Source organism: Oncorhynchus clarkii, chromosome 1 (genome assembly GCF_045791955.1).
Source record: "Oncorhynchus clarkii lewisi isolate Uvic-CL-2024 chromosome 1, UVic_Ocla_1.0, whole genome shotgun sequence".
Classification (NCBI taxonomy): Eukaryota; Metazoa; Chordata; class Actinopteri; order Salmoniformes; family Salmonidae; genus Oncorhynchus; species Oncorhynchus clarkii.
The window spans coordinates 47,067,986-47,090,030 of record NC_092147.1 but is presented as its reverse complement, the minus strand read 5'-3'; the positions used below and the strand labels follow the sequence as shown (position 1 = coordinate 47,090,030).

Sequence of the window (22,045 nt, the reverse complement as noted above, 5' to 3'; positions counted from 1 at the left end):
TTTTAAACGAAAAAAAGACCCAATAGTGATGTTTATGGGGCATATAGGAGTGCCAAGAAAGAAGCTCGTCAAAGGTAATGAATGTTTTATATTTTATTTCTGCGTTTTGTGCTGCGTCGGATAAGCAGAGTCTTTGTTTACGTCGCATTCAGGCATTTTCAGGTGGTGCATGCTATCAGATAATACCTTCTCATGCTTTCGCCGAAAAGCATTTTAAAAATCTGACTTGTTGGCTAGGTTCACAACGAGTGTAGCTTTAATTCAATACCCTGCTTGTGAATTTTGATCAAGGTTTGAGTTTTAACGAGTACATTTAGCATTTAGCGTAGCGCATTTGCATTTCCAGGTGCCTACTTGAGACATATGCGTCTCAAGTAGAGTCAAGAAGTTGAACCACTGGTCTACTGGTTCTTTTATGTATAGACCTAGTAGCCATTTTAGATCCAGAGGGCTCTTTACCCACTTTACTCACTGGGTTTATTTTTGTCAACTGTATTTAAAGTAGCCATTTTGGCTCAAAGTACCAAGTTGGTTTTGTTTGTATGGTAGACATTTTAGTTCCGTAACACCTCCCTAGACTCATCCTTTCCCTTTCTGTTTAGTTATGTTTTGGCTCGTCTGTGCTCCCCACTGACCCCGGTTCCCCCTTTTACCATGTTTCCCTATGGCCAGACCCAGAAGTTGCTCGTGACGTGATGCAGCTGGTGCAGTGTCTGAGGCTGGTGAGTGACGCGGTGCCGGGGGACATGGCCTATGAGATGGAGAAGGCCCTGGAACATTTACAGTCACCTGAGAGGGCTGCAGAGATGGTGCTGGAGAACCTACTGGCCAATGACAAGTCAGTACAAAACACACACGTCAACAGTTTACCTTTTTTTCCAAAATGCCTATGTACCGTTTATGGAGGTAAATTTGAAAGTCAATGAATTGACAAATTCTCATTGGCCATTTTTCTATCTTCGATTCTCATGAATTGAATGTCAACCAACAAACCTTCTTGACCTCCTATGGGTCCTACACATTTAGGCATTGCTGTGTTGTGTGACTGACCATTACACATCTTTCATTCCCATCGTAGTGAGAATGTGATCGAGGACATTCAGAACAAGCTGCAGGACATCCGTAACCCGGTGTCGGCCATGGCTGCACTGATCAGAGAGATGGACCTGGAGACGGACTCCGAGCCAGGAGGAGAGGGACCTCTCACCACAGGTAAACGCCTAGATAATATTAGACCTACCAACGCTAATATCTCAGCACAGATTAGCCCTAGATAATGCTATGCGATGTCTGTTTTATCTGCCCTTAGGTTTTTGATCCTATTGTTATTTGAGTAGAAACTTGCTGAATCCTGTTTGACCTTAGTCTGTGTTCAAACTGCGGTCAGACTTCTAAATGAAAATAATCGGACTGGTTCAAGTGTAAATTGGTGTGTGTGTGCGCGTTTTGTTTCTTTACGTGCATGTGTCTCGCTTGTGTGTGTCCCAGCAGGCCTGTCAGTGCGTATTAGTCTGTCCCAACTGTATGGCAGCAGTGTGGCTGTGGCTGTTATCTGTCAGGCTGTCTGCCAGATGGCCATGACCAGAGTCCTGTTCTGTAGGGACCTACTCATACTGCAGCAGCTCTACCTACGCCTCGGAGACAATGTACGTACACACATACACTGTGCCCAATCGTAGATACTCTTCTTGACGTTTGGACTCCTACCATACCCACTTTCAGTCATTCACATCTCAAGCTACTCCTTTGACTTAAAACGTGTGTGTGTGTTTTCCAGGTGTTCCTGGCTGGAGGGGATCAGCTGCTCCAGCTACAACAGGACCTAATCCCCCGCTCCTCTCACCTGCTCTCCTCCTACTATCTCCTCAAACACATCAGCCAGAGCCTGGCCACTGCCGTGCCCCTCGACATTATGTACGCACACACACACCCACGCTATACAGATACTACCGTCAGCGTATATGAGGGCCAAATTGTAGTTTTCGGGTTCCTCAGAGAGACTAAAATGTTACTTGATTTTTCTTCTCCAGAGATGCCAACCTGCAGCACCTTTCAGTCTTAGAGCTGTCTGATTCTCCAGCCCTGGCCAGCAACAGATCAGGTGTGTTTGAGGGGATCACAGCGAGGCACAAAATCACTCATCTTGATCACATAATGAGTAGTTAATAAAAGTCTGACCGCAACATAGTCAATCTCAAACACGCACTAAATCCTTTCCACCCCCTGTCCCCCACCCCCCTTTAGTGTTGAGCCCTCAGACGGTGGTGGAGCTGTTCTACCAGAGCGTAGCGCGGAAGGCCATCGTCACCCAGATCTACTCCCAGCAGCAGAGCACGGCTCTACTCCACTGGCCCCAAATGGTCTCCAGCGTGGTCACCTTGCTGGCTCAGCAACTGTATCCTCACACACACCGCTAGGCTAGCCCTAGCGTCGATATATGCTTCAGGCAAAGCTATTCTTCTCCTCAAACGCAGCTAGACTGGAGTTGGAGTGCTTTATGCTAGGTGTTTCTTCTATTTCACAGGCATTAGCGTACGCTAGGCTAAGATTGATATGCTTTAGGCAAGTTTTTTGATTATTAACCTCTGAGAGTTGCGATGAGGCGTACTGTATATTTATGAAGAAGTTGTCCCTTAACACACACACTCTAGTTGGCCTAACAATCCAGGCTTCCAGTTCCCTGAATGTCTGATGGGCAACTGCCAGTACACACAACTGCAGGTGAAAAACTTCCCACAGACTCAACGACCCTCACATAATATACTGAATGAAAATATAAACGCAACAACAATTTCAAAGATTTTACAGTTCATCTAAGGACATTAGTCAATTAAATCTATGGATTTCACTGGGAATACAGATGAGCGCCTGTTGTGACCACCATTTGCCTCATGCAGTACGACACATCTCGTCGCATAGTTGATCAGGCTGTTAATTGTGGCCTGTTTAATGTTGTCCCAATCCACTTCAATGGCTGTGCGAAGTTGCTGGATATTGGCAGGTACTGGAACACGCTGTCGTACACGTTGATCCACCATCCCAAACATGCTCAGTGGGTGACATGTCTAGTGAGTATGCAGACCATGGAAGAACAGTGACATTTTCAATATCCCCACACAACGCCATGCACGCTGTCTGCCGTCTGCCCGGTACATTTTAAACCGGGATTCATCCGGGAAGAGCAAGCGTGCCAGTGGCCATCGAAGGTGAGTATTTGCCCACTGAAGTCATTTACGACGCCGAACTGCAATCCGGTCATGACCCTGTTGAGGACGACGAGCACGCAGATGAGCTTCCATTAGACAGTTTCTGGAAGTTTGTGCAGAAATGATTTGGTTGTGCAAACCCAACATTTCATCAGCTGTCCGGGTGACTGGTCTCCGACGAGCCCACAGATGAAGAAGCCGGATGTGGCGGTCCTAGGCTGGCGTGGTTACATGTGGTCTGCGGTTGTGAGGCCGGTTGGACTTACTGTCAAATTCTCAAAACGATGTTGGAGGCGGCTTGTGGTAGAGAAATGACCATTCAATTATCTGGCAACAGCTCTGGTGCACATTCCTGCAGTCAGAATGCCAATTGCACGCTCCCTCAACTTGAGACATCTGTGGCATTGTTGTGTGACAACTGCACATTTTAGTTGGCCTTTTAGTGTTCCCAACAGATGGTGTTGCCGACCAGGCCAATAGATTATCTTGACAAAGGACAAATGCTCACTAACAGGGATGTAAACCTTTTTGCACAAAATTTGAGAGAAATAAGCTTTTTGTGCATATGAAAAATGTCTGGGATCTTTTATTTCAGCTCATGAAACATGGAACCAACAGTTTACATGTTGCGGTTATATTTTTGTTCAGTGTAATGTTAGGTTGTTGTTTTTTTCTCCCCTGACTGCATAACCAATTTCCCAATTGGAACAATAAATATGTGTGTATTGATTGTTTGTCAAAGCAGATTTGAATGAAAATCCTACAAATACATTTGAAATAGAATCCATTCTCACGCTTTCTCTCTCCAGGAGTATGTGCGTCTCATTGGGCCCTGGTGTCAGGTGAACGTGGGCTCCTGCCGCTTCATGCTGGGCCAGTGTTACCTGGCCAACGGAGAGGGACAGAAGGTGTGTGTTTCTGTGTTTTCTTTATTTTTATTTTTATTGAATTTGAGCATACCATTCTGAAAAATGTTTCTGTAGTTCTAAGGGCAGTGGCTGTAACTGTATCCTCTGCGTTTCGACCTGTAGCCTCAGTGCTTACTGTATCTGTTGCGTTTTAATCTCAATCATGTTTGTAGCTGTGTTTTTTTTTTTTTTTTACCCCCTGTCCTGTCATCTTGTTTCACCAGGCACTGCAGTGTTTTCAGGAGGCAGCGACAGAGGTGGAGAAAGAGGAGTTTCTGCTGAGATTGACAGGAGCTGAGGAGGAGGAGGTCACAGCCGCCTCAAGACTACAGTACTACAACAAGGTTACTATGGATTAGTGTTGCACGGTATACTGACACTTTGGTACTTTTTCGATACTGGAACATAAAAAAAAAACGTCTTGGTACTAGTACTTTTTGTACTTCTGTCAAATGTGTCATGGATCAAGTCTGTATCAGCGATTTTCCCCCTTATGGCACGAGCGCATTGTGCCTGCCCCACTTAGCCTGCACTGGGAATCTGGGCTGCATCATGTGAGCTCTCCACTTAGCCTGCACTGGGAGTCTGGGCTGCATCATGTGAGCTCTCTGCTCATGCTGCACTGGGAGTCTGGGCTGCATCATGTGAGCTCTCCACTTAACCTGCACTGGGAGTCTGGGCTGCATCATGTGAGCTCTCCAATTAGCCTGCACTGGGAGTCTGGGCTGCATCATGTGAGCTCTCCACTTAGCCTGCACTGGGAGTCTGGGCTGCATCATGTGAGCTCTCCACTTAGCCTGCACTGGGAGTCTGGGCTGCATCATGTGAGCTCTCCACTTAGCCTGCACTGGGAGTCTGGGCTGCATCATGTGAGCTCTCTGCTCATGTTGCACTGGGAGTCTGGGCTGCATCATGTGAGATCTCTGCTCATGTTGCACTGGGAGTCTGGGCTGCATCATGTGAGCTCTCTGCTCATGCTGCACTGGGAGTCTGGGCTGCATCATGTGAGCTCTCCACTTAGCCTGCACTGGGAGTCTGGGCTGCATCATGTGAGCTCTCCACTTAGCCTGCACTGGGAGTCTGGGCTGCATCATGTGAGCTCTCCACTTAGCCTGCACTGGGAGTCTGGGCTGCATCATGTGAGCTCTCTGCTCATGTTGCACTGGGAGTCTGGGCTGCATCATGTGAGCTCTCTGCTCATGTTGCACTGGGAGTCTGGGCTGCATCATGTGAGCTCTCTGCTCATGTTGCACTGGGAGTCTGGGCTGCATCATGTGAGCTCTCTGCTCATGCTGCACTGGGAGTCTGGGCTGCATCATGTGAGCTCTCCACTTAGCCTGCACTGGGAGTCTGGGCTGCATCATGTGAGCTCTCCACTTAGCCTGCACTGGGAGTCTGGGCTGCATCATGTGAGCTCTCCGCTCATGCTGCACTGGGAGTCTGGGCTGCATCATGTGAGCTCTCTGCTCATGCTGCACTGGGAGTCTGGGCTGCATCATGTGAGCTCTCTGCTCATGCTGCACTGGGAGTCTGGGCTGCATCATGTGAGCTCTCTGCTCATGCTGCACTGGGAGTCTGGGCTGCATAATGTGAGCTCTCTGCTCATGCTGCACTGGGAGTCTGGGCTGCATCATGTGAGCTCTCTGCTCATGCTGCACTGGGAGTCTGGGCTGCATCATGTGAGCTCTCTGCTCATGCTGCACTGGGAGTCTGGGCTGCATCATGTGAGCTCTCCACTTAGCCTGCACTGGGAGTCTGGGCTGCATCATGTGAGCTCTCCACTTAGCCTGCACTGGGAGTCTGGGCTGCATCATGTGAGCTCTCCACTTAGCCTGCACTGGGAGTCTGGGCTGCATCATGTGAGCTCTCTGCTCATGTTGCACTGGGAGTCTGGGCTGCATCATGTGAGCTCTCCACTTAGCCTGCACTGGGAGTCTGGGCTGCATCATGTGAGCTCTCTGCTCATGCTGCACTGGGAGTCTGGGCTGCATCATGTGAGCTCTCTGCTCATGCTGCACTGGGAGTCTGGGCTGCATCATGTGAGCTCTCTGCTTATGCTGCACTGGGAGTCTGGGCTGCATCATGTGAGCTCTCTGCTCATGCTGCACTGGGAGTCTGGGCTGCATCATGTGAGCTCTCTGCTCATGCTGCACTGGGAGTCTGGGCTGCATCATGTGAGCTCTCTGCTCATGCTGCACTGGGAGTCTGGGCTGCATCATGTGAGCTCTCTGCTCATGTTGCACTGGGAGTCTGGGCTGCATCATGTGAGCTCTCCACTTAGCCTGCACTGGGAGTCTGGGCTGCATCATGTGAGCTCTCTGCTCATGCTGCACTGGGAGTCTGGGCTGCATCATGTGAGCTTTCTGCTCATGCTGCACTGGGAGTCTGGGCTGCATCATGTGAGCTCTCTGCTTATGCTGCACTGGGAGTCTGGGCTGCATCATGTGAGCTCTCTGCTCATGCTGCACTGGGAGTCTGGGCTGCATCATGTGAGCTCTCTGCTCATGCTGCACTGGGAGTCTGGGCTGCATCATGTGAGCTCTCTGCTCATGCTGCACTGGGAGTCTGGGCTGCATCATGTGAGCTCTCTGCTCATGCTGCACTGGGAGTCTGGGCTGCATCATGTGAGCTCTCTGCTCATGCTGCACTGGGAGTCTGGGCTGCATCATGTGAGCTCTCTGCTCATGCTGCACTGGGAGTCTGGGCTGCATCATGTGAGCTCTCTGCTCATGCTGCACTGGGAGTCTGGGCTGCATCATGTGAGCTCTCTGCTCATGTTGCACTGGGAGTCTGGGCTGCATCATGTGAGCTCTCTGCTCATGCTGCACTGGGAGTCTGGGCTGCATCATGTGAGCTCTCTGCTCATGCTGCACTGGGAGTCTGGGCTGCATCATGTGAGCTCTCTGCTCATGTTGCACTGGGAGTCTGGGCTGCATCATGTGAGCTCTCTGCTCATGTTGCACTGGGAGTCTGGGCTGCATCATGTGAGCTCTCTGCTCCTGCTGCACTGGGAGTCTGGGCTGCATCATGTGAGCTCTCTGCTCATGCTGCACTGGGAGTCTGGGCTGCATCATGTGAGCTCTCTGCTCATGCTGCACTGGGAGTCTGGGCTGCATCATGTGAGCTCTCTGCTCATGCTGCACTGGGAGTCTGGGCTGCATCATGTGAGCTCTCTGCTCATGTTCCACTGGGAGTCTGGGCTGCATCATGTGAGCTCTCCACTTAGCCTGCACTGGGAGTCTGGGCTGCATCATGTGAGCTCTCTGCTCATGTTGCACTGGGAGTCTGGGCTGCATCATGTGAGCTCTCTGCTCATGTTGCACTGGGAGTCTGGGCTGCATCATGTGAGCTCTCTGCTCATGCTGCACTGGGAGTCTGGGCTGCATCATGTGAGCTCTCTGCTCATGCTGCACTGGGAGTCTGGGCTGCATCATGTGAGCTCTCTGCTCATGCTGCACTGGGAGTCTGGGCTGCATCATGTGAGCTCTCTGCTCATGTTGCACTGGGAGTCTGGGCTGCATCATGTGAGCTCTCTGCTCATGCTGCACTGGGAGTCTGGGCTGCATCATGTGAGCTCTCTGCTCATGCTGCACTGGGAGTCTGGGCTGCATCATGTGAGCTCTCTGCTCATGCTGCACTGGGAGTCTGGGCTGCATCATGTGAGCTCTCTGCTCATGTTGCACTGGGAGTCTGGGCTGCATCATGTGAGCTCTCTGCTCATGCTGCACTGGGAGTCTGGGCTGCATCATGTGAGCTCTCTGCTCATGTTGCACTGGGAGTCTGGGCTGCATCATGTGAGCTCTCTGCTCATGCTGCACTGGGAGTCTGGGCTGCATCATGTGAGCTCTCTGCTTATGCTGCACTGGGAGTCTGGGCTGCATCATGTGAGCTCTCTGCTCATGCTGCACTGGGAGTCTGGGCTGCATCATGTGAGCTCTCTGCTCATGTTGCACTGGGAGTCTGGGCTGCATCATGTGAGCTCTCTGCTCATGCTGCACTGGGAGTCTGGGCTGCATCATGTGAGCTCTCCACTTAGCCTGCACTGGGAGTCTGGGCTGCATCATGTGAGCTCTCTGCTCATGTTGCACAGAAATTAACACGCTACTAATAATAATACAACACGGCATGTAGAAATTGTTTTGTGAACAGTAATTAACAATGTCCATACAAGCTAGAACACTTTACAATTCAAGAAGATACCGGAAGCTTCCAGCTTTTGTAGGCCTAACTTTCCTTGCTAGTTTACAGCTAAAGTGAAAATCTATTCACTACCCATAGTACTTTGTTTGTGGTAATATGCAAACCATAATGCATAAACTGCTGATTTCAAAGCTGATATGTTTTTTGTTTTTTTTGCCTCCGGTATCGAAGTCAAAATTCTGGTATCGTGACAGCAAAACTATGGATTGGAAAGCCTTCTTTGAAACACAATGTGGATATGTGTGCAGGTTTAATTGTGTGTGTGTGTTAGGTGTTGCGATTACTGGAGGATGTTGGTCTACCAGAGCTGGTCATCCATCTAGCCACTCTGGCCATAACGGAGGCCGTCAACGACCCCAGGAGTCAGGCTGCCCTGTGGACCCGCATCTTCAAGCACCACCTGGACCTGGGACACAACAGCCAAGCCTACGAAGCCCTCACACAGAACCCTGACTCCAGCAGGCAGTTGGACTGTCTGCGTCAGCTGGTGGTGGTTCTTTGTGAACGCTCTCAACTTCAGGATCTGGTCCAGTTCTCCTACGTCAACCTGCACGACGAGGTACACACACACACACACACACACACTTTCTCTTTACATTTGGTCAGAGCCCATTATGGACACACTAGATAATTGTATTAGATCTGTGTTTGACCCTCCCCGTGTGTCCTCCTCTGGCTGCAGGTGGTCAGCATCATTGAGTCCAGGGCCAGAGCAGTGGATCTGATGTCTCACAACTACTACGAGCTGCTCTACGCCTTCCACATCAACAGACACAACTACAGGAAAGGTAGTTGGGAATTAATGTTAGTAGCGGTTCGAAAAGGAGGGTGACAGTATTTTGAATCGCCGTCCAGTGTGTGTTTGTCCCTCTCTCTGTATGGTGCGTCTATATAACTGTGTTCTCACTTCTAGCGGGTACAGTGATGTTTGAGTACGGCATGCGTCTGGGCAGGGAGGTGAGGACCCAGCTAGGTCTCCAGAAACAGGTTAACTGTTACCTGGCCTCCCTCAACTGTCTACGACTCATCAGACCTGACTACGCCTGGATCGTACAGCCGTCCTCTGGCGCGGTGTATGAGAGGCCTGGCGCGTCACCGAAGAGGAACTACGACGGAGAGTTTGCTACTGGTCCAGGTGAGACTAGACACGACAGCCGTAGCTGTTTTGCGTCTTTGCTACTCTTTGTTGGGTTGTGAAATGTGTATGACAGTGAAGTTGGTTCTGAAGTCGATTGATCTGTGTGTCTGCAGTGAGTGGTCAGATCGACATCCTGGAGCTGAAGGACCTTCAGAAGGAGTACACCCTGGCCCGTAGCCGCCTCAACCTGGCTCAGCACCACCCGCCGTCCGCTGCCATCGCAGGTACAACACTGACGCAATATTCTTTCAAATGTATGAAGGGAACCATGCCAAGGTGAAATGTCAGTCAGTAAGCTATAGTCAATTATCTGTAGCCTTTGGCGCTTCTTTTAAATTATCATTTATTCCTGTAGGGCAACTAATCTCTTCACAATTTCCCCCAATCTAATGCCAGAAATCTAATAGAGGACTGTGTGTGGTGTTGCAGGCAGTGCCTCTGCAGTAGAGATGGTGTCCCTGCTGGTTCAAACAGGACTGTTTGACTGTGCCCTCTCACTATGCCAGACCTTCAAACTGTCCCTCACACCCATCTTCGAGGGGCTCGCCTTCAAGTAAGTTGCTAGCTTCGTTAGGGCAGTCTGAACGCTACGGAGTGACTTGAATTTATACGCATATCTCTCGTTGACATTGCATGATTTACGTAAATGCCATAGTTATGCATGTACAGTGCATTCTGAAAGTATTCAGAACCCTTGACTTTTTCCACATTTTGTTACATCACAGCCTTTGATTACATTGATGGGGGAAAAAAACTATTTACACACAATACCCTATTATGCCAAAGCAAAAACGGGGTTCTAGAAAGATTTGTAAATTGATTTAAAAATACATTCCATTTACATAAGTATTCAGACCCTTTACTCAGTACTTTGTTGAAGCACATTTGGCAGCAATTACAGCCTTGAGTCCTCTTGGGTGTGACACTACAAGCATGGCAAACCTGTATTTGGGGAGTTTCTCCCATTCTTCTTTGCAGGTCCTCTCAAGCTCTTAGGTTGGATGGGGAGCGTCGCCGCACAGCTATTTTCCGGCCTCTCCAGAGATGTTCGATGGTGTTTACGTTAGGGCTCTCAAGGACATTCAGAGAATTGTCCTGAAACCACTTGTGTGTTGTCTTGCCTGTGTGCTTAGAGTTGTTGTCCTGTGGGAAGGTGAACCTTCACTCCAGTCTGAGGTCCTGAGCGCTCTGGAGCAGGTTTTCATCCAGGTTCTCTCTGTACTTTGCTCTGTTCATCTTTGCCTCGATCCTGACTAGTCTCCCAGTCCCTGCCACTGAAAAACATCCCCACAGCATGATGCTGCTACCACCATGCTTCACCGTAGGGATGGTGCCAGTTTTCCTCCAGACGTGACGCTTTGCTTTCAGTCCAAAGAGTTCAATCTTGGTTTCATCAGGCTAGAGAACCTTGTCTGCGAATCCTTTAGGTGCCTTTTGTCAAACTTCAAGCTGGCTGTCATGTGCCTTTTTTACTGAGGAGTGGCTTCCACCTGGCCATTCTACCATAGAGGTCTGATTGGTGGAGTGCTGCAGAGATGGTTGTCCTTCTGGAAGGTTCTCCCATCTCCACTCTGGAGCTTTGTCAGTGAACATCAGGTTATTGGTCACCTTCCTGACCAAGGCCCTTCTCCCCCAATCGCTCAGTTTGGCCGGGTGGCCAGCTCTAGGTAGTGTCTTGGTGGTTCCAAACTTCTTCCATTTAAGAATAATGGAGGCAACGGTGTTCTTGGGGACCTTCAAAGCTGCAGACATGTTTTGATACCCTTCCCCAGGTATGTGCCTCGACACAATCCTGTCTCGGAGCTCTACGGATAATTCCTTCAAACTTATGGCTTGGTTTTTGGTCTGACATGCACTGTCAACTGTGAGAACTTTATGTAGACAGGTGTGTGACTTTCCAAATCATGTCCAATCAATTGAATTTACCACAGGTGAACTCCAAGTTGTAGAAACAGCTCAAGGAGGATCAATGGAAACAGGATGCACCCAAGCTCAATTTTGAGTCTCATAGCAAAGGGTCTGAATAATTACAGTACCAGTCAAAAGTTTGGACACCTACTCATTCAATGGTTTTTCTTTATTTTCTACATTTAAGAATAATAGTGAAGACATCACAACTATGAAATAACACATGCAATCATGTAGTAACCAATAATGTTTAAAACATCTAAATATATTTTATTTGAAATTCTTCAAAGGAGCCACCCTTTGCCTTGATGACAGCTTTGCACACTCTTGGCATTCCCACATATGCTGAGCACTTGCCGGCTGCTTTTCCTTCATTCTGCGATCAAACTTATCCCAAACCATCTTAATCACCCAACCTCAACCCAATTGTTGAGGCCAGGTCATCTGATGTAGCACTTCATCACTCTCCTTCTTGGTCAAATAGCCCTTACACAGCCTAGAGGTCTGTTGGGTCATTGTCCTGTTGAAAAACAAATGATAGTCCCACTAAGCGCAAACCAGATGGAATGGCGTGTCGCTGCAGAATGCTGTGGTAGCCATGCTGGTTAACTGTGTCTTGAATTATAAATAAATCGGTGACACCAGCAAAGCACCATCACACTTCTTCCTCCATTCTTCACAGCGGGAACCACACATGCAGAGATCATCCATTCACCTACTCTGCGTCTCACAAAGACGCAGCGGTTAGAACCAATAATCTCATTTGGGCTCATAAAGACCAAAGGACAGATTTCCCAGAGTCTAATGTCCTCTCGTTTCTTGGCCCAAATGGTGTTCTTTAGTAGTGGTTTCTTTGTAGCAACACAGTCTCTGAACAGTTGCGATGTGTCTGTTACTTGAACTCTGAAGTATTTATTTGGGCTTCTATTGGAGGTGCAGTAAACTCTAATGAATTCATCCTCTGCAGCAGAGTTAACTCTGGGTCTTCCTTTCCTGTGGCGGTCCTCACATGCGCCAGTCATGGTGGTGGATGGTTTTTGCAATTGCACTTAAACTTTCAAAGTTCTTGAAATTTCCCTGATTGACTGACCTGCATCTCTTAAAGTAATGATGGACTGTTTCTTTTTGCTTATTTGAGCTGTTCTTGTCATAATATGGACTTGTTTTTTTTACCAAATAGGGCTATCTTATGTATACCACCCCTACCTTGTCACAACACAACTGAACCCATTAACAAGGCACACCTAATTAATTAAATGCATTCCAGGTGACTACCTCAAGAAGCTGGTTGAGAGAATGCCAAGAGTGTGCAAAGCTTTCATCAAATAAAATATATGAATTTTTTTTTTTGGTTACTACATGATTCTGTGTTATTTCATAGTTTGTCTTCAATATTTTTCTGCAATGTAGTATAAATAAAGAAAAGCCCTGGAATGACTAGGTGTCAACTTTTGGCATGTACTGTATGTAAATATTTTTTTTTTTAAATTAATACAGTTGCAAAAATGTAACATTTTTTTGCTTTGTCATTATGGGTTATTGATGGGGGAAACGTAATTTAATCCATTTTAGAATAAGGCTGTAACGTAACAAAATGTGGAGAAAGTCAAGGGTTCTGAATGCTATCCCAATGCACTGTATTTAGTCTGTAGTGATCAAGACAAAAGTAAGCAGTTGTGCCTTGTCTGAACTCACATGCACATACAAGGGTTTTATTCCTGTTGGTTCATAGTGATGCTAGCTTAATTTTTTTTTAGGTGTATAAAGTTACAGTACGGTGGAGAGGAGAGTCAGAATGAAGCCTGGAACTGGCTGGCTGCCAATCAGCTGTCTACCATCATCACAACCAAAGAGTCAAGGTTGGTTGTTTTAAATTTGACCACTTCATAGTACAAATTGGTTGGTCATTCCACTGTGGTGCTGTTGAGAATATTATTCATCATAAAAAGATCAAATTGACCAATTAAGCCAAAGCGAAATCGTGCGAGTGAAAAAATTATAAATAGTTGTACTTTCCCCTCCAGTGCGACAGATGAGGCTTGGCGCCTGCTGGCCTCCTACCTGGAGAAGCACCCCACCCAGAATGCTCAGCACCATCGCTGTGTCATCAACAAGCTGCTGTCACACGGTGTACCATTGCCGGACTGGATGGTCAACACCTACAAGGTGAGAGCGCAGTATTTGTGCTACTATTGCACTAAATGTGACGCTGTGCCGTTTGAGATGATGCAAGACACATTTTCCGAAAATAATTAGATCCTGTAAATGTATATATTTGCTCCCTTGTATTGTAACATAAGCCTGTTTGCTCAGGGCGTGGACGCTGCAGCGTTGTTACGGCTCTACCTGAACTATGACCTGCTGGAGGAAGCAGCTGAGCTGGTGTTGGAGTACGTAGATGCTCTCCTGGGGAAGGGACACCAGTACTTCGGCATTGAGGTACATTACAGCAGGGGTTGTTCCCAAACTGTTTCACTCTGGCCCACTTCCAGCATTGGGGAACATCCCGCAACCCCCTGGACATTGCATATCCAGGAGCTATTTATGAAATGACTGACATGAGGAAAACTGATGCACTACCCACTTCTGTAATTGTACATTGTACTAATACAATTTTAAAGGCAAATTGAAAGCTGAACTGAGTTCCTTCACTTGTTGGGGGGGACCCCACATTACAGCATAAATCACTTGCAATTGTTTTACCCATTTGAGTTAACTTGATTCTCATCTCTAAAATGTAATAGGGATTGATAAGATTAAAGCCAAATGTTTGTCCTTGTGTTTCTCTGAGATGTTAATGGTGTGTGTTACAGAGGCCCCTCTCTGCTACAGCATCATTGGTGTGGCTCCCATACACTTCCATCGACCAGCTTCTTCAGGCGCTCAACGAGACCCAGACTAATGCCAGTGTAAGTCCATTTAAAATACTGTTTTTAAATGACTGTCATCAGTTTAAATGTTAACACGAATCACCATGCTTCTTATGACTGTCCTCTCAGATATACAACAAACTGCAGGACAAGCTGAATGACTACCACAAACTGGTGGACCAGACAACAAGGCGAAGACTCCAGGCCCAGTAGCACCTCAGTCAGAACACAGGCTCAATCTCAATCTTTCCTCTCACCTTAACCGTATTGGAAAGAATGTGATGAATCAAGGGAAGACTAATTGAAAGAGCCATAGCACTGCCCCTCCATATGGTGCGCTTACTGTCATGACTCTGGAAGAAGATAAATACACCTATTTTTGTATTAAGGTTCAAATAAACACTTTGTATGAACCTCACCAGATTGAGTTCAGGAAAAGAGTGCATCTTACCTGCTTGTTGCTCAAATGTACTGTATATATTGTCTGAGTTCCAACTAACAATTCAAGGTGTTTTCACCTCTGGAGACAATGTATTTTTTACATTGTAATCATATTGAAACATGTTCTTTTGTACTTTGCTGCCTGTGAACTTTTACAATCATGTTTGTTGTAAGTTGTAATGCAATTAAAGTTTTCCTTGGTATTGAGAAGTTGTCCTAAATGCCATTTTATTAGTATTTGAACACACTGAAGGTAGACTCAGCGACATGAAACACAGCAGGGCAACTTCCTTCATAAATCAACAAGAACCCCGCGTCTCGTCTCAACTTCTCTGAATGTATGCAGGGAAGTATTCAAATCTTACAAGAGCACCATTGGCTCAACCTTCAATGCATGCTTACATTAGTTAACTTGTCATATTGCAGAGTCTAGCTTAAAGGCATTCCAATGTTCCTAGCAAGTAGAACATATTAAGGCTGAGACAAATTAGAACTGCACGTACACTACCATTCAAGTTTTAGGACATCATCCAAGGGTTTTTATTTTCTACATTGTAGAACGAAATAACAGATGGAACCAAATAGCCACCCTTTGCTTTGCACACTCAACCAGATTCATGAGGTAGTCACCTGGAATGCATTTCAATTAACAGGTCTGCCTTAACACGTTTGAGCCAAGGTAGGTGTATACAGAAGATAGCTCTATTTGGTAAAAGACCCAAGTACATATTATGGCAAGAACAATTAAAATAAGCAAAGAGAAACAACCGTCAATATGGAAAATGTCAAGTGCAGTTGCAAAAACCAAGCGTTATGACAGCCACAGAAAAGACCCTGAGTTACCTCTGCTGCAGAGGATGTTCAAGTAACTCAACATCAAACCTTCATGGTCAAATTGCCGCAAAGAAACCACTAAAGGACACCAAGAAGCAAGGGAAATTTGTCCTTTGGTCTGGAGTCCAAATTTGAGATTTTTGGTGTCTTTGAACAGACGATCTCCCCACCATAAAGCATGGAGGTGGTGCTTTTTTGGTAACACAGTCCAATTTATTTAGAATTCAAGGCACACTTAGCTACCACAGCGATACGCCATCCTTTCCGGTTTGCGCTTAGTGGGACTATCATTTGTTTCTCAACAGGACAATGACCCAACACACCTCCAGGCTGTGCAAGGGCTATTTGACCAAGAAGGAGAGTGGTGCATCAGATGACCTGGCCTCCACCCAATTAAGATGGTTTGGGATGAGTTTGACCGCAGAGTGAAGGAAAAGCAGCTAACAAGTGCTCAGAATATGTGGGAACTCCTTCAAGACTTTCAGAAAAGCATTCCAGGTGAAGCTGGTTGAGAGAATGCCAATAGTGTGCAAAGCTGTAATCAAGGCAAAAGGTGGCTACATTGAAGACTCAAATATATTTAGATATATCACTATGGTTAGTTACTACATGACTTCACTATTATTCTACAAAGTAGAAAATAGTAAAAATTAAGAAAACCCCCTGAATGAGTAGGTGTTCTAAAACTTTTGACCAGTAGCGTATATTAGATGTCATCTGATTTGTTAAAATATTGAGGGATATCAAACCACATCGGGTCATTTATATAAGGAGGCCCATACCCACAATATCAAACCTTGAATAATTTGGATAGAATACATGTCATACCTTCATATCTAGCTAGTGCTCGATCATCTAGGATTAAAGTTAAGGGGGGGAAGCATTGATCAGCTAAATACAAACAGAACAGACATTTATTGTGCCAGAATCTACTGTACATAGTCAAACATGAAGTGTACCATGTAATCCTCAGATACTGAAATTACAGCAGCATGTAGTGAATCATAAAAAGGCTAAATGGAATGCTTTGTTCAGTAATACTGATTTGTACGGTGGGTGAGGAGGAATGCAGTCCAGTCTTATTAACATAATAAACAACCCAAATGCACTGTAGAATGGGTGAAGGAGAAGAGGTATTATATTACCATAGGAATAAATTGGTATATGGCAAGTAAGTACCTACTTTGGTCTACCTGAATTCCCTTACAGGTAACCCCAATCAAGTCTGTTTATATCTCATTTTAGGACCGCTTTCTGGAGTCTCTTTGCATTTCCAATGTCTCCGTCACGTGTTTATCTGTCTGTGTCTCTAACAAAGGCCCCTGTACAGGCTGCCTTCCCATTTGTTTCATATTTAAAAAAGGGGTAAATGGTAGAAAAAGGTGCCAGGCGGATCAGGTAATAGTCAGACAGTGCTTTTGGTGGGAAGCTCTGTGCTATTGTGCCGCGTTTTCCTCAGTGACCCGTCGTCATGCGGCCGGGCCTTCTGCAGGTTGGACATGGCGGCGGTGCGCTCGATGTCGATGAAGGCGTAGAGCTCGGTGCGGCGCGTGGGGGTGGTAGGCAGAGGCGGCGAGGTTGGGGTGCGGGGCGTTTGGGGGTTGCTGGTGTCTGAGGACGCACCCTTGGAGGCTGCGGAGGAAGAGGCGGTAGTTTCCATCTCCACCTCGATGTAGTTGAGCGTCTTGGGATGCTCCTGACCCAACGGCCGGCGGAAGTCGAAGTTGAACACGATGGGCCCGTCGCTGCGGCGGCGTGCCGTGTCGGGGGCACAGCGGGCGCTGAGGGGGGCAGTCACATTCTCTGTGTTCACATAGTTGTGGGAGGACTCCATGGCTGACAGAGGGGGGTGGGCTGACAGGGGATGGGAGTAGGAGTGGTGGAGGAGGCTGTGGTGGTTGTAGCCGTTGAGGGAGGACATCTTTAGCCCCCCCTGGCCTCCTCCACCACGGGGTCCACTGTTGTTCTCCTCCTCCTCGTTGCTGGGCTTGCGGGTCTCCCAGACGGGCGGCAGGGCTGGGAGGTTCTCGTAGTCTAGGAGGGCCGTGCGCCGCTGGGCTGAGTTGTTGACATTCTGCAGGGTGTCAGGGGTCACGGGGGGCAAGAGATGGCGGCGAGGGGCTGTGGCTGGAGCCCCGACAGAGGCAGAGGAGCCATTGGAGTGTGTAGAGGACGGCTGAGGCTGGCCCTCTGGTGGGGCTGGGGCCTCCATGTCTGTGTGGCCGTTGGTCTCTCCCTCTCCAGGCTCCGGGGACTCTGAGTCCTCCCCTGCCTCCTCTTCATCTCCATCCTCAGTCTGATGCTTCCCCTTGGCCATCTTTTTCTGCGCAGGGGTGGGCCCCAGCACGAAGCGTACCCCCTGGGACTCCAGCAGTACCTGGGGTTCTTCCTGGAGCTGGGCCTGGGGCTCTGGTCTGGCTACCCGCGGAGGTGGTGGTGTAGGGGGGCACTGGGACTGGGCTGAGCCAGGGCTGTCCAGAGGGGCTGGAGCAGTCAGAGGGCTGGGCTGGTCATCCAGCAGGCCTGTGGTGTTCACATAAGTGTGGACCTGTGGACGGATCAGGAGACAGGGTTAATAGAACATCGTTATCACCCCAACTCAGCAGCTTCTACATCAACTCATTATTTCCCATCGATGTCACAAGTAGCACAGTGGGTGTCTTCTTTAGGATATCTCAAAATGTGCTCTACTGAACATGACCCAAACATTTGTATGGAGATGTAGTTTTATCAATAAAGCTATACGTTTTGGGAGTATTTCAGTGTGCAGGGCAGGCCTTATTATATTCCCTCAAATTCGCCAGGCATTTGGTGTTAGAGTTGTTCTCTCACCGCCTCGTCAGCCACTAGGAGGGGGTGTGTAGACTCCTCTCCCACCGAGGGCAGTCGGGTGCTGGCCACAGATGGGTGGCGTGTGGAGGGGTGCGAGGGGGCGTCGCCCACCGAAGGGATCCGGGTGACACCATTGTGCACGGTGGGAACAGAGTAGCCCAGAGCTGAATAGACATAAGCGAAGAACTGGGGGTCAGTGGGGACAATGAAAGGGTTGACTGACAGACAAGACTTCAGCCTTTTCTTTTTATAGCAGTTATCTAATGAAGGAAGGCTCAGTAATGAAAGAGTTAGGTATTTGAGAGTGTGACAGCCATATGAGGCAATGGACATTCTAGGGACAGGAACAGGCATTTCTCAGGTCATTGCAAGTGTTGGTAGAAGTATTCATTATGGGGCCTGTGCAAGCCCTAGTTGTAGGATGAATATAGGATTACCGGCAGGAGTATGTGTGACCTGCTGGTTGGTCTCCAGTACGGCCTCCTCCACCACACTGATGCTGTGGTTGTGCATCACCTCCTGCAGCATGTTGAAGATCTCCTCCGCCCGAGCACACTTAAAGGCAAAGATCCCTGAAGACACAGTCAAACGCAGTCAAGAAAAGTCAAAAGTGCGGTTGCGCCGCAGAGCTCATCATGATGTTCAACTCAGGAACCACACATTGGGCAGCACGACTGCAATATAGACGTTTTGAGAAACAACCATTACCAGCACTGCTCACGCACTCACGTTTAACAAAGTTTTGTACATCTATGGGCTCTTTCAACTTGTCCTTGCCACCTATGCCCTTGCCTGCCTTGTAATCAATGATGTAAAGGGACTGGATAGGTGAAAGCAACAGAGCCATAGAGATAAAAAGGAAGCGTAGTAATACGTCAAGAAGGAACACATAGGAACAACCATAGGTATGGCATCACATCAGGGACAAACTACACAGGATCCTATCACCGAGACTAGTCACACTGCACAGAGAACAGAACACACAACTTATGCGGGACCAAACCCCAAAACTCCAACTCCCTCAAGCACAACACCACACAGAGTCAGACACAGGCATCAATACTGTCACCACAGAAATAGAATCACGAGAGTGGGCTTCTATTGCCGTATTTAAGTCAATGAAGCCATTATGATTCTATTTCTATGACTAACATTTCTGGTAATCACATTATCACATCATTATCACAGCACGGGAACACAGCAAGCCTGACTTACCAGAACCCCAGAACCCATAGTACCCCCCCCCCCCCCAGACCTCATCCCTTTGAAAGCATGGATGGAGTCAAAAAATAACCACACAGACAATTGTGTCATTAGCATTGCAGCATAATCAATATTTCACTGGTTCAAGTCGATATAACAGTAAAGCTGATGTTGGGGCCTAATGACCTAGTTGCAGATGTGATTCAATGTATTCTGATGTGCTTTTTATAACGGTTAACCCTCCCCCACCCAAAAAACAAATACTAACACCCTTGCCTCTGGCACTAACACTTGTCTTTTCTTACTAGCACTGACTTTGCTGATATCTGCTTTATAGAGGAAATGTTTTGCTTACTATGACTGATATGTGGTTGTCTCACCTAGCTCCCTTATGATTAATGCTACGGATAAGTGCGTCTGCCAAATAACTAAAATGTAAAAATGTATAATAATGCCCAGGCAGCTGGGGCACCACATAAGTTAGTTAGGTAGCCTAGCGGTTAAGAAAGTTGGGCTAGTAACTGACAGAACGCTCGTTCGAATCCCAGAGCTGACTATGTGAAAAATATGTTGATGTGCCACTGAGCAAGGCACGTAACCATAATTGCTCCTTTAAATCGCTCTGGATAAGAGCGTCTGTTAAATGACCTCAATGTCAATTGTGCGACATACGCTGAGCGGCCCTTGAAAATGACAAAAATCAATGAATGAAATACGTGAAATCAATAATTGTGCGGAATGGAAAGCTCTATTAATTTACCTTGTCCCGTCTGGCAGCGGCGGCCACTCTCGAAGGAGAAGAGGTTGGAGTCGTAGCCATAGCGACGTAGGCACATGTAGGGCCACTTGACGTCGTCACGGCGATAGGTGTGGAGGACGAGCTCTACCTCTGTCAGCTCCATCATGCCCGAGCCCAGCTCGTTCCCATCGTCATCCACGTTTATCACCTGGCAACAGAACAATAACGTTACACAATGGTCACTGTGTCAGTCGACACAAACATGTGTACTCTGCAATGCATTGAAGCTGGTCTTCATTATGCAACAAATATCTCCCATTCATTCAGGTGAGAGGTCTCCATATTTTGACATGTCGCAAAATCTGTCATAACTAGGGAGTAGAATATGGGCTCAGCAATGATCCACCGTTGAAGTATGTTTGTTGTAATGGATCAAGAGACTCACCTTAAATTTGGTTTGATGATTATCTGGGATTGACTCCTTCTCTGGACAGCTTAAACAGCTACCCATGGCTTCTTCAGAGCACCATCTGATGTCTGGATCATAAGGTCATTTAAATAAGATTGAATGGACATCATATACGAGTGAAAAGACATCATAGGAAGAGTTGTAGCTAAATAAAGTAAAATATATATATATATTTTTACCTAGATCCAACCTCCAGTATCCCTGGTTCCATCTTCCGAGCACTCATGTTTTCTTTATCTGCTATGCCAACATAAGATGTGGGCCTGCACACAGATCATTTACAGTCAGCCAAGTTAGGTAGCTGGACGACCTAGTTTGTTATACAACTGGAGTTCGTTAGCTAGCTATTGTGTCTGGCAAGTTAAAAGGTTAGCGTTGGCCTCAATGGATGTAAATAAGACAATGTTAGCTAGTAAGGAAAGTTAACGTCGTTACAAGCTAGCTAAAGTTACCGAATTCCGCTGGCTAACTCTAGAAGTAGCTTGGGCCAAAGCATTATATTCCGAATACAAGATTTTGGTTTAACTGGCTTTATAGATATGAAAATATATAGTTAACGTTATAGCTAGCTAGTTCCTCAAATGGTTAGATAATGTTAACGTTAGTAACTTAATCTCCTTGGTCAGACGTGGTTGACTAACTACGAAACTTCACCGTTAGCACATTCATTACTGTAGCCAGTAGGTTAACATTAGCTAACTACAGTAGCTAGCTCTCGTGAATTGCTAGCAGCCACGCTAGTTAGCTAGCGAATTAGTAATAAAAAAAAACATAGAATGCAAGTTGTCTTAACTAACACATTTTTGGAATACTTACGAGTATGGCAAACGGAAGGGGGCAGTTCTTCCAAACTTTTCAGACACAAACGATAGCAACCTAGCTAGCTAGCTCTGCTATCTCATACGAAGCTAGCTCAACTCCACCATCTTTACTCTGCGTTGTTAGCTAGTAGAGCGCCAAAAAAATAAATAAATCACAACTTCTTCCAAAGGTGGCTACCATTCATGTTTTCGACCACAAGATAATGAAAATTGATATAAATCCATGTATAATCCTTTATGTCTCTCTCTTTCTATATATATATATTTACCCCCCAAAAAATAAGCTAGGTTATTTTAGTGGCACCGTCTTTATTGCAGCTAAGTAAATCACAGCAACTTCTTGGCTAAACTTCCGAGAGTTTCAGGCAAACATTTTCAATGTGGTGAATATGCAGCCCACTGCGCATGCGCGATGATGGGGGGGGGGTCTTGGGTCATCATCTCCCAAATCATGACTCCATAATAAATGTATTATA

General features: G+C 47.0%; 2 protein-coding genes across 2 annotated transcripts in view; one reads left to right on the top strand and one right to left on the bottom strand.

Annotated features, from left to right (window-relative positions):
- Nucleotides 1-14,881, top strand: part of LOC139408156 (nuclear pore complex protein Nup160-like) — a 31,826-nt gene extending 16,945 nt beyond the window's left edge. Inside the window, exons 12-30 of the mRNA XM_071151904.1 lie at nucleotides 673-838; nucleotides 1,079-1,212; nucleotides 1,489-1,646; nucleotides 1,778-1,914; nucleotides 2,031-2,101; nucleotides 2,245-2,395; nucleotides 2,652-2,721; nucleotides 4,016-4,114; nucleotides 4,339-4,458; nucleotides 8,586-8,873; nucleotides 8,997-9,102; nucleotides 9,228-9,449; nucleotides 9,566-9,676; nucleotides 9,882-10,005; nucleotides 13,118-13,219; nucleotides 13,385-13,526; nucleotides 13,674-13,799; nucleotides 14,174-14,269; nucleotides 14,360-14,881. Of these exons, the coding sequence (XP_071008005.1) occupies nucleotides 673-838; nucleotides 1,079-1,212; nucleotides 1,489-1,646; nucleotides 1,778-1,914; nucleotides 2,031-2,101; nucleotides 2,245-2,395; nucleotides 2,652-2,721; nucleotides 4,016-4,114; nucleotides 4,339-4,458; nucleotides 8,586-8,873; nucleotides 8,997-9,102; nucleotides 9,228-9,449; nucleotides 9,566-9,676; nucleotides 9,882-10,005; nucleotides 13,118-13,219; nucleotides 13,385-13,526; nucleotides 13,674-13,799; nucleotides 14,174-14,269; nucleotides 14,360-14,443 (2,507 nt within the window). The 3' untranslated portion in view covers nucleotides 14,444-14,881. The remainder of the gene's footprint in view (nucleotides 1-672; nucleotides 839-1,078; nucleotides 1,213-1,488; nucleotides 1,647-1,777; nucleotides 1,915-2,030; nucleotides 2,102-2,244; nucleotides 2,396-2,651; nucleotides 2,722-4,015; nucleotides 4,115-4,338; nucleotides 4,459-8,585; nucleotides 8,874-8,996; nucleotides 9,103-9,227; nucleotides 9,450-9,565; nucleotides 9,677-9,881; nucleotides 10,006-13,117; nucleotides 13,220-13,384; nucleotides 13,527-13,673; nucleotides 13,800-14,173; nucleotides 14,270-14,359) is intronic.
- LOC139408172 (fibroblast growth factor receptor substrate 2-like) lies at nucleotides 14,873-21,980 on the bottom strand. Its single transcript, XM_071151905.1, has 7 exons — nucleotides 21,565-21,980; nucleotides 20,928-21,011; nucleotides 20,725-20,816; nucleotides 20,301-20,487; nucleotides 18,775-18,909; nucleotides 18,338-18,501; nucleotides 14,873-18,053 (listed from the first exon to the last, which is right to left on the bottom strand). The coding sequence occupies exons 3-7, from the start codon at nucleotides 20,788-20,790 to the stop codon at nucleotides 16,911-16,913; spliced, it is 1,695 nt and encodes a 564-aa protein (XP_071008006.1). The 5' UTR covers nucleotides 20,791-20,816; nucleotides 20,928-21,011; nucleotides 21,565-21,980; the 3' UTR covers nucleotides 14,873-16,910.
- Between the last annotated feature and the right edge of the window lie 65 nt (nucleotides 21,981-22,045).